Source organism: Schistocerca cancellata, chromosome 8, assembly GCF_023864275.1.
Source record: "Schistocerca cancellata isolate TAMUIC-IGC-003103 chromosome 8, iqSchCanc2.1, whole genome shotgun sequence".
Taxonomy (NCBI): domain Eukaryota; kingdom Metazoa; phylum Arthropoda; class Insecta; order Orthoptera; family Acrididae; genus Schistocerca; species Schistocerca cancellata.
Genome location: NC_064633.1, coordinates 525,760,914 through 525,777,623, shown reverse-complemented (window position 1 = coordinate 525,777,623; position 16,710 = coordinate 525,760,914). Strand labels below are relative to the sequence as shown.

The 16,710-nt window shown below is 38.0% G+C and overlaps 1 protein-coding gene across 1 annotated transcript; it reads right to left on the bottom strand.

The window, feature by feature from the left end:
* Positions 1 to 1,327: 1,327 nt before the first annotated feature.
* Positions 1,328 to 14,196, bottom strand: LOC126095048 (40S ribosomal protein S3-A). Its single transcript, XM_049909727.1, has 4 exons — positions 14,069 to 14,196; positions 13,525 to 13,844; positions 2,694 to 2,881; positions 1,328 to 1,567 (listed from the first exon to the last, which is right to left on the bottom strand). Exons 1-4 carry the CDS (start codon positions 14,099 to 14,101, stop codon positions 1,374 to 1,376), a joined length of 735 nt encoding a protein of 244 aa, XP_049765684.1. The 5' UTR covers positions 14,102 to 14,196; the 3' UTR covers positions 1,328 to 1,373.
* Between the last annotated feature and the right edge of the window lie 2,514 nt (positions 14,197 to 16,710).

Here is a 16,710-nt window from a genome sequence, read left to right as displayed (position 1 = left end):
AAAAAGGCACACACATCTGAACACACTTCACTACACAACAATGTGATTCAGACTGATTGTTGAAGCACTAAACTGGTCTGTCTCGAAAATAAAAACGATTTTTTCTGATCAGACAAGGAGAGTTCAGATAATTCAGTTATTTGAGCAATCTGGATGCCACTTGCAGAGCTTTATGACATGCTGACAGGTTGCACATAACTAAAGTATCAGCTTCAGAAAGTTATTCTTTCAGTAGCTGCACTGCAATAAAGTATAGTCAAAATCTGGTACAACAAGATTTATGAGCCACTTTGATAGCACACTATGATGAATTTACCATAGTTTGATCTTTTGTTTTACAGCTAAGATATTGTACGAAAAAAGTTGAACAGGATCACAAAGTTTCAACACAACAGGTCTCTCAGATCCTCAACAATGGTAAAACAAAGCTGATAATTTATTCATTTCAGTCACAATGTCAAAAAACAAGCCTTTATGAAAAGGTGGCTAGCAGCCCCACCATACTACTTATGAAGCTGTAATTTGGCAGTGCTTCATTTAAGGTCTATATGTACATCCTGCAAAAATTTTATTTAAATTGGAGATGGTCAAGTGGGGACACTTAGACCACTTGACATGGAATGACTCCAATGACTTCATAATTCTGACAGACGACTCTAAAGAACAGTTTAACAGAACAGATAATGTACTGAAGAATGGCCCTACTGCAAATAATGTAAGCAAGTCTTTCAAGAAAGTATTTTCATAGGATGCAACCTTACACAGAAGCATGGACAATAAATAGCGCAGAGAAGAAAATGAAAGCCATTAAAACATTGTGCTACAGGTTAATAGATGCAAAGATAAGGTGACTATGGAAGAAGTATTGAATCAAATTTGGGAGCAAAGAGCTTTATAGCACAACATGACAATGAAGGGTACACCAAGGATTAGGTGATTTGATAATAGAGGAAAGTATGGGGGAGATTAAAATTTGAATACAATATAAACCAGTTAAAATGGTTTTAGGCTGCAGTAGTTCCAAGTGAAATGTTTTGGACATAACACTAGCGTGGAAAGCTGCATCAAACCAGTCTTCATAGTGATTACAGTGATTGCTACATTATGCATAGACAAGTACTCCTGACCACATGTGTGTGTGTGTGTGTGTGTGTGTGTGTGTGTGTGTGTGTGTGTGTGTGTGTGTGTACTGTGCTGCTAGAAGAGTTTAGACCATAGATGTAACTTCCATCATGAGAAAATTTTAGATATTCACTGAACATACTACAATGAAAGAGCTAGTGTAAAACTTATGAGTGATGCTGGAAAAATTAGGGAAGGTAAAATGTACAGTCAAAGTTTTTACTTTTTATTAATGAAACATCTGTAACATTTTACAAGCCAGCTGCTGCAGCAATAGGAGGAGCAGCCTCCGGCTTTGCAGCTTTGATCTCACTAGATGGTGAGGTTGGCAGCAACTCGTCTTTAGGTTCCACAACAGAAACATTGTCTGGCAGAGGCTTCTTGGGACCACGTTTGCCATTGGGATCCCAAGGCAACATAATCTTAACTTTTATACCAAGCACACCTGGAAAAAAAAGGACAAAATTCATGTGTTGACTATTCATTGTATTGTACATATACAGACACATTGGGTCGTATGAATAAAACTGAGCATATTCTTACTTTTTGGCAGTAATGGCAGAGTTTGTGTTGCTTGGAAGGGAAAAAAGATATATGTAGCCTGAAGAAATACTGAAGAGAGAAACTGTAAAGTTATAGGGGTTTAACAATAAAAACATAATTTTCCTGGTGAACTTACTTTGAGAAAATCATGAAAGAAGATGGGGCGACCTTTCAAATGAAGTAAAAGTAAAATATTTTTGTTGCTATTTAGCAGACAAGTTTCCCCAACTGATGCACAAGTAGACTTAGGCACATACTGAAGAACCATGTCTTTTTCCAATCATCAAGTCTTCTCACAACATAAATCTTATTTTGTTATTTTAGAAATAAGTAGAGGGAGCAAAAAATTAATAACCGAGTCATTAAAAACCTAGAGAACCATTTCTCATAACAAACCACACAGGTTACCACTTATGTACTAGCAGATCATTATGCATTGTATTTAAGCAAATATTATTTTGTGTTGGAAACCTGAGAGTTTCAGTTTGGAGTAAATGAAAAAAATTCCCCCCACGTAAAAAGTCAGTAAAAGTTTCATAAACTGTTCGTAGTTGTTTTAGTAACTTGCTGCCCCCCCCCCCCCCCATAAAGGTAAAATCCAAACATAGTGCAACTCTTCCAGAACACAATGATGCCAATGCCATATTTGTACACTGAATAGTTTGAGCTGAATGAAATTTAACATCAGTGTCCGTACTGTGCCAGACACAGCAGATTACAGAGGAGGGAGAAAATTCTTTAGGTTTGAGAATCTCCTTTTTTTATTCATATCTGCACCCTTCACAACTAATGTGGACTCATTAACACTTTGACAGGCTTGTTTGACCCTTTGGCACATCACACAAATATGAATACACAATCATCATAATCACAAACAGGATGCATCAGACTAATGAATTATCTCCTTCAGAAGTGTAAAAATGAAGTGTTTGCACAACTGCTAATGCTGTTCCACATGTTAGTCTTGTACTTATTACCAGGAGACAGACAGCCAACAAATATTAGAAAGAGCCGATTTTTTTCCTTACCTTGTCTCAGTAACACATGGCGGGTAGCAGTATCAACATAGTCATTCGTAGGCTCTCCACTGTGAATCATGAGACCATCAACAAACTTCATGGACTTTGCCCGCTGACCTCTCAGTTTTCCAGATACCACCACCTCACATCCCTTGGCTTCACTTTCCATGATGAACCGTAGAACACCATAACATGCCCTGTGAAAGAAAAAGTAATTTGTAACAGTCATTTATCTCTCAAGAACACACACTAACATCAATAATTTATTATTAATAGGAATGATTTGTAACTTGATTAAGACTAATGAATGTATGATCTGTGAAATTCTTACTCAAGTCAAACTATTGTGGGCTAGGAAATAGCAGATTTATTGTTTTTCATTTTTCTTACATGACAGTATATCAGTTCCATGTCCATCACACATCAGTAGGTGTCCAACTCTGAAGACACTACCTAGCCTACAGTACTTCAGGGATATCTAAGGCCCTCTTGTTTCTAATATACATAAATGATCTTCCACTTGCAGTTTCAGAAGATGCAAATTTATTCCTCCTGGCATGTGATACAAATGTAGTCTAATAAAAACTAAAAACAGTATACTTGACAAACAGCCAATGAAATAGTCAAACAGTCAAATACAAGCAGAAAGAATTTTTAGGACTACAGAAAGATCATAAACTTAGTTGGAAAATCCACTGCCACTGCAGTATGCAAAATTACTGCTATAGGTGATTAATTCCATCCATTCACTAATGGCTTATGGGATTTTCAGAACACACAATTTTATGGTGTTGGACTGGCAAGCAGGTGAGCCATGTTCAAAACTCCCCCGTGCCATTTATCCCCCCCCCCCCCCAATTACAAACTGTCATCCCGTCATTGAAAAGTTTGTTCTCTTTCTGTATTCTTGGCTGTTGTCATACTACACATTGGTTATAGAATATGAGTCATGTGGTAAGACTGTGTTATAGTCACAAGTAAATGTGATGACTAGTGAAAGCAAGCAAGGTACCACATACTCGTCTCACATAAATGAAAACAAACATGTGTACTACATTACAACAAGGGAACTGAAGAGTTGAGACTTCAAAAACAAAAAGCAACTTCAAAAACGTTAAAATCATATTTTTCACAGAGCACAGAGAAAGTGTGCAACTGTGACACTGTTGCATTCACTCATTGAACATCATTTCCTTGAGAGTGACCACATTCACATTCATACAACGCCTATACTGGGCAATGAGGCATATCTCACTCTCTCACCTGGCATACAAATTATGTGTGTTCCTAAGAGATTCTGATCATAAGACACATGTGCTGTCACTAATACAGTGTATGACATTTGCCATTCAAAAGCGACTTATTTTCATATGCTAACAGTAGTTGTACAGAATGAACTATCATTGTAGGTCTCTCTACCTTACACTTCACTGCTGCAAATGGTGCAATGGGGAGTTTCCCTTTTAAGCAAGCATTTCATTGTTTGCTTGTAAACAAAAGTAAAATGTGTATATTCACTTCCTTTACACCACACATTATATCTCACATGTCAAAACTATGGGAGTTAAGACAACAAAACTAAGATCTCATACTGCAGAGTGACCTAGAACACACTTCAAATTATTCTACAGAAGGTTTCAAGAACTGCATAACTGACCTCTCAGCCATTCCATGCCAAAAGGTGTAGAGGTTCTCACATGACCCCACACATTTTGACAAAATTGTGTGTGAAAGTTCACGTTCCTAGTTAACACTGGTACAATTTCACAACCACCAATTCAATACTTATGGAAAGAAGACATTTGTTTGACCCATAACAGTTTTTAACAGCACATCACTGTCTTTCCAGAAACTCGGACAATTTCTCTGGCAATATAGTCTTGAAAGAAACAAAACCAGGCCAACTTTTACAACTTTCTGCAGCGTAAGCGAAATAATAATAGATTTCATGAGCAATTTTCATACAGATAATTTAAAGTGAAGTCGACAGGAAAAATCTCCCCCCCCCCTTCACCACGAGGATTTCCAGGTTGGAACACTACTTCTGTGATGCCATCAATCCATCTCATACTTTGATGTCTTCTAATGCCTTCAATCTTCACCAACATTCGCAAGTTTCCTCCAATACTACAATTCAAAGGAGTCTATTCTTCGCCATTCCATCTTTCTAATGGTACAGGTCTCACATCCACACATCATAACTGAAAAGACCATAGCCCTTGTAATACTGATCTTTGTTACTAAAGTTATACTTCTAATCCTTACAACCTTGCCAAGGTTTGACATCGGCTTTCTACCAAGCAGCAAGCATCTCTTGATTTCGTGGCTGCAGTCACCATCAGCAGAAATCTGGGAACCAAGATAATTGAATGTAAACACTACCTCCACTGTCTCCCCTCCTATGTGCCATGAAATGATAGGTGTAGTTGCAACAATTTTCACTTACTTAATATTCAGCCCAAGACCAGTTCTTTCACTTCTTTCACCTTCAGCAAGAGAGTAACTTATCTTCACTTGCCACCACCACATGAGTTCTGCATACACATTGAATAAGTAAGATGGTAATACGCACCCTTGACGCACTCCTTTCTGAATCTTGAGCCACACAACTCTCACCTTGGCTTCTTGGTCAGAGTATAAACTCTGTATGAGATGAATGAGGTGTTCTGGTACTTCCATATTTTTTCAGTATTTCCCATAGTTTATTGTGATCGACAACACAGTCAAAGGCTTTGGAATATCAATAAATGAGATATACACATCTTTCAAGAATTCTGTATCTTTTCCCATGATCCATCAAATGTTGGCAATGTGATCTCTGGTTTCTTCCTTTATGAAATCCAGTTTGTTCTTCGGGTAGTTCTCACTTTAGATATCGATGAAGTCTATTTTGTAATACTTTCAGCATGACTTTGCTAGCAAGTGAGAAGTTTCAGTGATATCTCAGCATTCTTTAGAAATTCCATTCTTTGGGACTGGATGAATACTAGTTTTTTCAAGTCTTCTGGCACTGTTGTGCACTTCATATTTTCTGCCATACTGAATGCAGTACTTTCACTGCATTCTTTCCAATGACTGAACAATTCTGCTGGAATTCCACCATGTCACTAGTTTTGTTTTTAGTCATATTTTCAAGAGCTCATTTCACTCTCCAAAACATTTAAAATAACATTATTGTCATCAGTGTCAGCATTGTCTGTAGGCAGTTCTTTATTATATAGATCTCTTACATATTCTGCCCATTTTTCCTTAACTTCCCCTGCTTCTGTTGGATCTTTCCCATTTCTATCTCTTATTCCAATTTTCATATGTAAGTTTCCTTTGCTGTGTCTAATTTTCTTGCGAAGATCCCCTGAATTTCCCATTCTGTTACCTTCAACTTCTTTGCACTGTTTAAGAAGACATTTGTATTTCTTCTAGCTAATTTCTGAAACAATGTATTTAATTTAAACCATTGCTGATCCATCCCCTTTTACTTTAGTTTTCCTTCATTCTTCTGCAACTTTCCACGCCTCAGCCAACAGCCATCTAGTCTTCCTTATTTTCTTTCGAAAGTGTTTCTGTCTCCTTGACTATTGGCTACTTTTGTCCACAGCTCTTGTGGGCTGCTTGAAAAAAAGAAAATGAGTTTAGATTTTTGAATACCCCGAAATAATGCATGTTATGACTCACCAACACTAGGCCTTAGAAATCAACATTTAATTCTCCTACTCCTTTCCAGTAGTTCACAAACCGAGGGCAAAATTTACTTTTTAAAATTATCAAAAATGGGTATTTTCAGTTTATTTCTACAAAAAAATGTATATTCACCGAACTCAAACTATTTTCATTAGAAAGACCACATCTGAAACCATCTAATGAAGTAAGTTTGATTCTGCAACGCAATACAAGCAACTAAGCTAGCCATAATTAAAATTTGCCTAAATTCTGCTTGGCACACACTGTGAGAGGTACCATAACACAAAAAATCTTGATTAATATGTAGTTCCCTCAAGCCAGAGGAACAAAAAACACAGTGCTGTTGAGACTCATGACACATTCCAGGCGATTTCTCCGCTGTCTTAACTACACAATCAAATCAGTTATAAACTTCAAAAATTTGCTGTACATTATCAAGACACTTAAGACCATGGTAGCAATAGTGTTGCAGGAAAGCTGCAACACATTATATATACTGTTTTACGCCATTGTCACAAAGTGGATGTGTGTTAACGAGGATTCTGAATGCATGTATTTTACAATGCTACTGATGTGTTAGTCTAATGCCAGTCTGAAGTATAGCACTCTTGTGCTCACATAATTTGCGGTTTATGTAGAATTTTAGTGTACTGACAAAAAATTGTATGCTATAGTTTCTCACCTACTTTTCACAGTGATGTAGCATGCATTCTTTTAAATTCCAGACTGGAAACTGCCCTGACGAGAAAAGCTACAGCAATTACTTCAAATTAGTACAGACACAAAACGAGGACACTACTCTCATTCAGTTCTTTATTACCATTCATTTTCTACAAAAAGAGTTCTGAAACTGAACACTATACATATGTTAAAAACACAAATGACTTTTTTGTTGTCTGTAAATTGAAGGTGGAGAGGGGAAGAAAGGAGAGGAAATGGGAGGGATCCACTGTCCTCAGCTGCACTGGCACATTACGCAGAATTGGTGGCGATGAGTAAAAATGTGTACCGGACTTGGATTCGAACCCGGGATTTCTTGCTAACTAGGCAGGTGCAATGACCACTGCACCAGCCACAATTGTGTTTTCGCAATTGCATGGACTATCTCTGGTCACCTCACTGCCGATCCACACTCCCATGAGCACCATGTATCTGCAGCCCCTGTCCATTTCCTCCTATTCGCTCTTCTAAGACCCACAGGAGATCGGACACATTTGTACATCCACACTGACATGTCTGAAATAACATACACTACACATTCATATAATTTGTTATTGTCCATGATGGGTAATATACTGCTGGTTTCTTTTAAAGTAAGAAAAATAAGCATCTCTACAACAAGGAAAACTATACAGCCAGTCAGGCACTGTCACTGATGGAGCTGAGGTAGTTGCAATATGTGCTGTTGCAGACCCCAGCACTTGTCACTGCTTCAAGGACAATAAAATGAATTCATTGGGCCATGTGTGAATACAGCAATAGTAATGTATTGCTTAACAGTTACATCGATTAAATATCTCGACGTAACATTGCAAAGCTATATGAAATGGAACAAGCATGTAAGGAATGTAGTGGGGAAGATGAATGGTAAACTTCAGTTTATTGGGAAACATAAGAAAGTGCGGTCATCTGTACAGGTAATCTGATATAACTTCAGCACAACCCATTCTTGGGCATTGCTGAAGTGTTTGGTATTTGCACTAGGTCAGATTAAAGGATGACATTGAACTCAAAGAGGTGGACAGCTACACTGATTACTGGTAGATTCAAACAACATGCTAGTGTTACACAGATGCTTTGGGAACTCAAATGGGACTCCCTGTAAGCAAGGTGATTTTCTTTTTGAAAAATAGTAAGGAAATTCACAGAACCAGCATTTGCAAACTGACTGCAGAAAGATCCTAATGCCACCAACACACATTTCACTTATGACCACAAAGGTAAGAAGTTAGGATCCCTTCAGAGGCATATATACCGTCATTTTACCCTCGCTCCATTCTATGATTACTACTTCTGATTTTGGGGAAAACAGGAAATACATTACAATAAGCTATTCTTCCTTTATCTGGTGGCAAGAAGTAGAGATCCTGCTGTAGTTATCCTCGACAAAAACTATTCAAAACTACTGGGTAAAGTTATTAAAAATCAAGGACATGCACATAATGTCAAACCAGTAATTCCAACAACATACTCAAGGCTATACAGGATGTAGAGCAATGACAGTCAGGACAACCAGCCACAGAACAGGACATCACTACTGAACTGAATCGAAGAGCTATAGATGACAAGTCGCAGGTAGCAAATATATTTAATGATCATTTCTTAAATACAGTAGAAAGTATAGGGACAAACAGTTCAACAGCAAAATCACGGCAGTAAATTGGAGAAGCAGCTCATTAAATTCAATCGCATTAATGTAACAACAACAAATCTTTCTTAAATTAAGAAAATAATATATTCCCTCAAACAAAAGTTCCTCTCAATTTGATGGTGTTTCCAATAGATATATAGATTTGTTCCTTTATAATTGGCTCTGTCTTATCTGAAGTATCCAACACATCACAAACTCAAGGCTTTTTCCAGACAGATTGAAATATACCATCGCTGAACGCCACTTTTGATGTTCTCCATGCAACTATCCAGTGCAAGCCCCTGTATCTTCAAATTACTACAGCAACTTGCAGCTTACAACTTTGTGTTCACCTGTCTACAGTCTTTAATCCCACTTCCCTCCAATACTAAGCTTGTGATCCCTTGATGTCTCAAAATGTGCCCTATCAACCAACGCCCCCTTCTAGTCAGGCTGTTCAACAAATTTCTTTTCTCCCCAATTCTATTCAGGACCACCTCACTAGTTATATGATCTACCCATCTAATCTTTAGCATTCTTCTATAGCATCGTATTTCAAAAGCTGCTATTCTCTTCATGTTCAAACTGTTAATCGTCCATATTTCACTTCCATACATAGATGCACTCCATAAAAATACTTTCAGGAAAGACTGCCTAACAAACCTACATTCAATGTTAAATTTCTCTTCATCAGAAACACTTTCCTTGTGATTACCAGTCTACATTTTATTTCCTCTACTTGACCATCATCAGTTATTCTGCTGCCCAAACAGCAAAACTCATTTAAGTTGTGCGTCTCATTTCCTAATCTAATTCCTCTGAATCAACTCATTTAAATTCATCTACATTCCATTACCTTTGTTCTGCTTTTGTTGATGTTCATCTTACATCCTCCTTTCAAGACACTGACCATTCCATTTACCTGTTCTTCCCAGCCTTTTGCTGTCTGACAATGTCGTCGGCAAACCTCAAAGTTTTTGTTTCTTTTCTCTGAGCTTTAATTCTTACTCTTTTATTCCTTTACTGCTTGCTCATTGTGCGGGTTGTACAACATTGTCAATAGGCTACAACCCTGTCTCACTCTCAGCTATTGCTTTCCTTTCATGGCCCTCAAATCAATAACTGCTGCCTGGTTTCTGGACAAGTTGTAAATAGCCTTTCACTTCCTGTATTTTGCCCGTTACCTTCAGAATTTCAAAGAGTATTCCAGTCAACATTGTCAAAAACTTTCTGTAAGTCTACACGTGCTACAAATGTATGTTTGTCTCTCCTTAACCTAGCTTCTACGGTAAGTCGTGAGACAAGGTTACTATTGCCTCACACATTCCAACCATTCTCCAGAATCCAAACTAATCTTCCCCAAGGTGGGCTTCTACGAGTTTTTCCATTCTTCTGGAAAGAATTCGAATTAGCATTCTGCAACCATGAGTTATTGAACTGATAGTTTGGTAATATTCAGATCTGTCAGCACTTTCTTTGAAATTTTATATTCTTCCTGTAACCCACAGGTATTTTTCCTGTCTCCTGCATTTTGAACACCAGATGGAAGAGTTTTGTCATAGCTGGCTTTCCCAAAGAATTCTGACGGAATGTCAATAATAACTGAACTGTTTCACATCGATATTTTCCAAAATTTGAGATGGTGATGTATTCTAGAATAGTATCTCACCTGAACAACGATAATGACCTTAGAAAATCATGGCTTGGATATTAGAACAGCTTTTCTACTGAGAATGTCATTTGTTCACTCTCCTAATACTACAAGCACTGAACGACAAAATAGTGCTGGCTGGCATTTTCTGCAACCAATTTAAGATGTTTAACTGTGTCAATCACAATATTCTCCTATGTAAACAAGTTTTATTGCACTGATGGTAGCCCACTAATGACCGTAATATCTAACCAAAACAACTCAAAAAGTTGCCGTTAAAAATTCAACTAGTTCGGGGAAATTATTCTGACGGGGGAGAAATCACGATAGGGTTACCAAGACTCAATCTTCCATTCACTATTGGGAAATACGGAAGTGCCCGATTCCGCCCGACTGCTTTGACCCATGAAGTCACAAATATGGCGGAAATGACTATAAACCACGATTCCAATATGGCGCATATGAAGTCTGTAGTACACATTGTGAGGCAGAAAATACATATGAAAGTGCTGGCACGTCGATAGACTCGCGCGTGCGAAAAAAGTTCCTCAAAAACTCCTCCCCTTTAGAATTTCTTATATTGTAAAGGTAAAAATTTAGAGGTTCAGCATGTAGCTGCATTTACATATTAATTTGTGATGTTAATGTAAAATGACTCGCTCCACATCATTATAATTTATAATGCAAATGATACATTGAACACCAAACTAACTAGATCAAATTTGAAAGCTTAAGATGCAAGCCTTTAATGTTTGGTGATGTAATGATGGCATGACACTACAAACTTTTGTTTCCTACTTATTCAATAATCTTCAATAAATGTCAACTGCCATTTGTTTCATATTCAATGTCCCATTCAGTACACACCCATTGTTCACATTAGTTTACTGTGGATCATACTGTATCAAACAGCTAGCAACTGCAGATGCTATACCAACCAGCCCACAACATTCTTCAAGATGTAGCACACATTCTTTACATTCCAAAGTGCAGAGAGGCAGGCTAAGCAACTCAAGTGATTACCTCAAATTAGTACAAACACCATGGTCATTGGATTTTTATGCCCCTTCATATTTTATATAAAAAAATAGGGCTGAACATCTTTTACAATGTTCCAAAACAAAATGGGCTATTTCTGAAGTTTTATCGTGTTTCCGATTCAAGCTCACTTTTATATAAGACACCTTTAAATGATTGTAGAAAATAATGGATGTCAGATTTATTCTGGACTCCAACAGAATATGAGAATATTTTCACTGCACCTTTACCTTGTCATTGTTTAGGGCCTCATATGATCGCATCACAAAACCAAATATAGTTTGTGTGGTTTAGATCAATGTTTTTTATATGGGTTTGTATGAGTCTGCAAGGAATACTTTTACAAAAAAAATTGGTGTGATAAGTTCCTGGCTTATCCCACAATTCCTCCTGTAGAGATAACAAGCCAACCTTCACTTTTTTTACTTCTTCAAGCAACTCTTGTTTCTGCTTGCTTCGCTTCAAATCATCTGTACAAAAATTTCTCATGAAATTTTATTCTACTCTAGAGAGCACAAAAGTTGTGCAATATAGCCTACTTTTGTTTCTTTCAACAAATATTGCCCGCGATGCCTAAGCTGATAACTCTTGAGGACATTGTCGAACACTCCACCATAGGCTCCAACAACTCTGCAAGTATTCGTTCCAATGATTTCTTTACAGGTATCAGATTCAGTGGACCACAGTGCAGACATCTGACATTGTATTCCTGTCTCTATTACTCTCAAACTGCAATGGATTGTTGACAACATATGTCATCGCCGAATAATTGGGCCGTGTGGGTATGGTTGATATTGGCTTCAAAAGCCGCCTGCAAATGGCCATATCAACATACGAATTCCAATCATTTAACCCTCAGTTGGTAACATCCGTCTCTTAGGCAGGTATAAAAGCTCTGAATGTACTGTTTACACACATGCATTGTTACTTGGATCTGATTTTTCAGCTATGCTTCATTTGTGAGTTGAACATGCTACTGTGTGGATGTCACCGTTTCGTTGGTTTTCCTCCACTGAATAGTGTAAGGAGCTGCTGAAAACCAGGTTGACATGTTGGAGCTCTAAAATCCAACAAGAGAGGTTCTAAAAGAGCTTCTTCCCAACCTAAAGAAAGACGTGAGCTCCAGTATGTATGGTTTTACCAAGGATCTTACACATCTTTTCTTCCAAAAAATCTAAGGCAGTTTTTAGTACTTTCTTCAATGCACCACTCTGCATATACTGATGAAAGTAACAACAAACCAGTTTATACAGTGCCAGAAAATCTGGCGTAGACACTCCAGATATAATGTGCAGCAACTACTCAGCTAGCTGAAGAACAAGGAAATGGCCACTGTCAGTACTTTACTTCCTAATATCTTGGAACTGCGCAAATGCTCATATAATGCATCTTCATAAAGATACGATGTCAAGATTTGAGTTCATGAAAAGCATAGGAATGAAATTAGGACGTCATATGCAACAAAGGCTCCAGATTCCGAACTTAACAGATGACCCCAGGAAAAGTATTTCATGCATTTTGGGTGTAAAGCAAAGACATGAGAACCCAACAAAAAGAAAAATAAGTGACAAGCTAGAAAAGAGGAAACTGTCACTGTCCCTAAATATTTAACAGAATGACAGCATACAAGTGTGTGAAATGTGATAAAGCCAATTGCTTACAGTGCCCAATGAAAATATGTACAACATTTGAGTTTTTTCCCTACTTACTTGCATAAATATCAAGATTTTTGAGAAATCACATGTCAAGTTTAAAAACTATTTCATTTGAAAGAGTGAATTTTGCGAAGGAATAAAATACTTTATTAACTATTCATCAAGCCTTAAATTGTTATTTTCTATATTCATTTCCAGCGGAAATTCTTTGAAAAATTTGGTCAACTTAGTCTCCCAGACGGATGTCACCGCATTTGCCAATTTTTTCCGGAGTTTCCAACTAAGGGTTAATTCAATTCAATGAAAAACTTTTGCCCAAGTGGCTGGTGATCGCAAAACAGTCTTTCCTGAAGCAGACTTCTACGTCTACACCACAAATCACGACATTCCATTGGAATACACAGAACACGTATACTCAAATTAACATCACAAACCACACTAAAATATCTACGTAAATATCACACTTACCTCCTAACAGCGAGACCTCCAATCAGCTTATAACGAAGGGACTCAGCCTGTGCTATAGCGCAAAGCCCTCTAGTCGCCACCTTCTCTGCATAGAGTTCAATTGACTGGTCTTGAAAGTTAAATCTTTTCTGAACAACGGACGTCAATTCTCGTATCCTCCGACCCTTGTCGCCCAAAACGTTCTGTGTTCTTGTTGCCATGATGATAATCTCCGTACGCGTTGGTGTGACACGAACCTCCACGCCGGAATATCCATCCTCAGCGAGTTCTCGCGTAAGGAACTCATTTAATTCGGCCTTAAATACGCCGTCTCCAACGAACTGCAACAACATACAATAATAATAACAACCTGACAACACTACAACTACATAACCTATTTGTACACACAACGTGCAACGCAAACCGAATCCACCGCATCTAGACAGATATCTGTACTGTTATGCACCACTATAATCCAAACTTTTCATTCACAAACAAATACAAATTTCCCTATGATGCGTTACACGTTTCGCTATCCCCTGTCTGACACATTAACAACACAAACCTTCTTTTTCTTCGATATGGGAACCACCGCCATGTCTAACGTATAGCAGTAAAGGGCTTAAAACCTATCGCGGCCTTCCGGAACACGCTGTAGACCAGAGATAATGCAAACACCAAAGATAATGATTTTTCAGCAAAGACAGGTACTTGTCAGCTAATGCTTGTTCTAAAAATTTTTGTGCGAAAGTTTTTAATCACTATGTTCACAAGCAATACAACATCCGAAATATAAAACTGAAATTCAGAAAATAGTTTTTTGCTGTCTTGCTTACTTGTTAAGGTCAATTCACAGTAGCCGTTACATCACGTCCGGCCAAACATTCTGAAATGTATATCATATGGCGGCATCCACATTGGCCGTCCCGTCACGTCACGGCACCGTCATGGTTACTCAGGAAGAAAGTTTGATGATTGAGGTCATCCATCCGTTGTTGACAACGCGTCACTAAGCTCGTTACTCCCTGGTACACGACCATGCGCACATCTCCATATTTCGTTTCGTCGTGATTTTCGTGTTGTTATCAGTTGTTTGTGGCTCGTTATTCTTGTCATTTGTCATAAATTGTTTCGTTTCATTTTTTGTTTTGTTAACATTTGTAATTCTATTGTGAATGACAGAAGACTAGTTGAAGTAGTCAGACTGTAGTCTAAACTGTTCATCAGGAGGGTTCTAAATTACTTGCCGTCTGCTACACTTATAAAGTGGATTTTACTGCATATCAGTACCGTATTTAATATTTTACAATGAAATGGATTGCAATACGGCTGCAACCTGAAGTGAAAAAGTACTGTGGGTAGAATCAGGTTGGTTAGAAATGGAATATATTTGTATGTTGTCAGGCATTTGTAACGTTTCATAAAGAAATAGACTGAACCCTTCAGACGCTGCAACAGTGTTAAGTAGAAAATCGTTGAGGCCTTCATGGCCACTTGTGAACTAACTGTTTGTTGGCTTCTGTCGCAGGTTCTTCAGCTGACGTTATTCTGAGGATTTTTCTCACGTTGCGCTAGCACTAGTGGCTGGCATTCTCAATGTTTCACCCTCCATCAGCAATGGACGGAAAAGGTTTGACAATGCCAGCCACTTGTGCCGGTGAAACATCGAACAAATACCGACTAAAGAACGCGAGATGGAACCCAATAAGCAGCTTGTCATACATCAAGTGACGTATCAGAGTTGTTTGTTTAAATATGTGCTTCTGGAAGGTTTGTTTACTGTTAAGTAGCTCTCTGTATTGTGTGAAACATTTTTATCTACTGCACATCTACACTCTGAAAATCACCCTGAGGTGCATGGCAGAGGTTATGTCGCATTGTACCAGTTATTAGGGTTTCTTCCTGTTCCATTCACATATGGAGCATAGGAAGAATGACTGTTTGAATGCCTTTGTGAGTTCAGCAATTATTCTAACCTCATCCCAACGAGCCCTTTGTGAGTGATATGTAGGGGATTGTAGTACATTCCAAGAGTTATCATTTAAGGCCAGTTCATGAAATTTTGATAACTGACCTTTGCAGGATAGTTTGCGTCTATCTTCAAGAGTCTTGAAGTTCAGTTCCTTCAGTATCTCTGTGATACTCTCCCACATATTAAACATTTGACCATTTTTGCTGCCCTTCTCTGTATATGTTCAATATCTCCTGTTAGTCCAATCTGGTATGGGTTCCAAACACTTGAGCAATATTGTATAATCAGTTGCATGAGTGATTTGTTAGCAACCTCTTTTTAGACTGATTGCACTTCTCCAGTATTCTATAAATAAACTGAAGTCTACTACCTGCTTTAGCATGAATTAAACTACATGATCAATCTATTTCATATTCCTGTAAAGTGTTACAGCCGGGTCCTTGCATGAGTTGACTGATTCCAACAGCGATTCATTGATATTATAGTCATAGCATACTACGATTTTGCGTTTTGTGAAGTGCAAGTTGCCAATCTCTGCACCAGTTTCAAATCTTATCAATATCTGATTGAATCTTTATGCAGCTTCTTTCACATAGTACTTCATTACAGATAGCTGCATCATCTGCAAAAAGCCTGATTTTATTATTAATATTATCTGCAAGGTCATTAACATACAACAGTAACAGCAAGGGTCCCAACACACTTCCCTGGGCCACACTCGATGTTAGTTCTTCATCTGCCGATAACTTTCCATTCAGTATAACATGTTGTGTCCTTCATACCAAAAAGTTCTCAGTCCAGCCATAAATTTCACTTGATACTCAATATAATGATACTTTTGACAATAAGTGTAAGTACAGTACTGAGTCAAATGGTTTGGCAAAATCAAGAAATACTGCATCTACCTGACTGCCTGGACCCAAAGCTTTCAGTATGTCACGTGAGAAAAGTGTGAGTTGGGTTTCAAATGATCGATGTTTTCGACATCCATGCTGGTTGGCACTGAGAAGAACATTTCGTTCAAGGTACCTCACTAAGTTTGAGCTCAGAATGTGTTCTAATAGTCTACAAGAAATCGGTGTCAAGGATATTGGAAGGAAGTTTTGTGGAGCACATCTACCACTCTTCTTGTACACAGGTGTGACCTGTGCCTTTTTCCAAGAACTGGGCACTGTTTTTTGTTGGAGAAATCTATGCTAAATCATAGTCAGCCACAACTTCAGTGTAGAATCTGA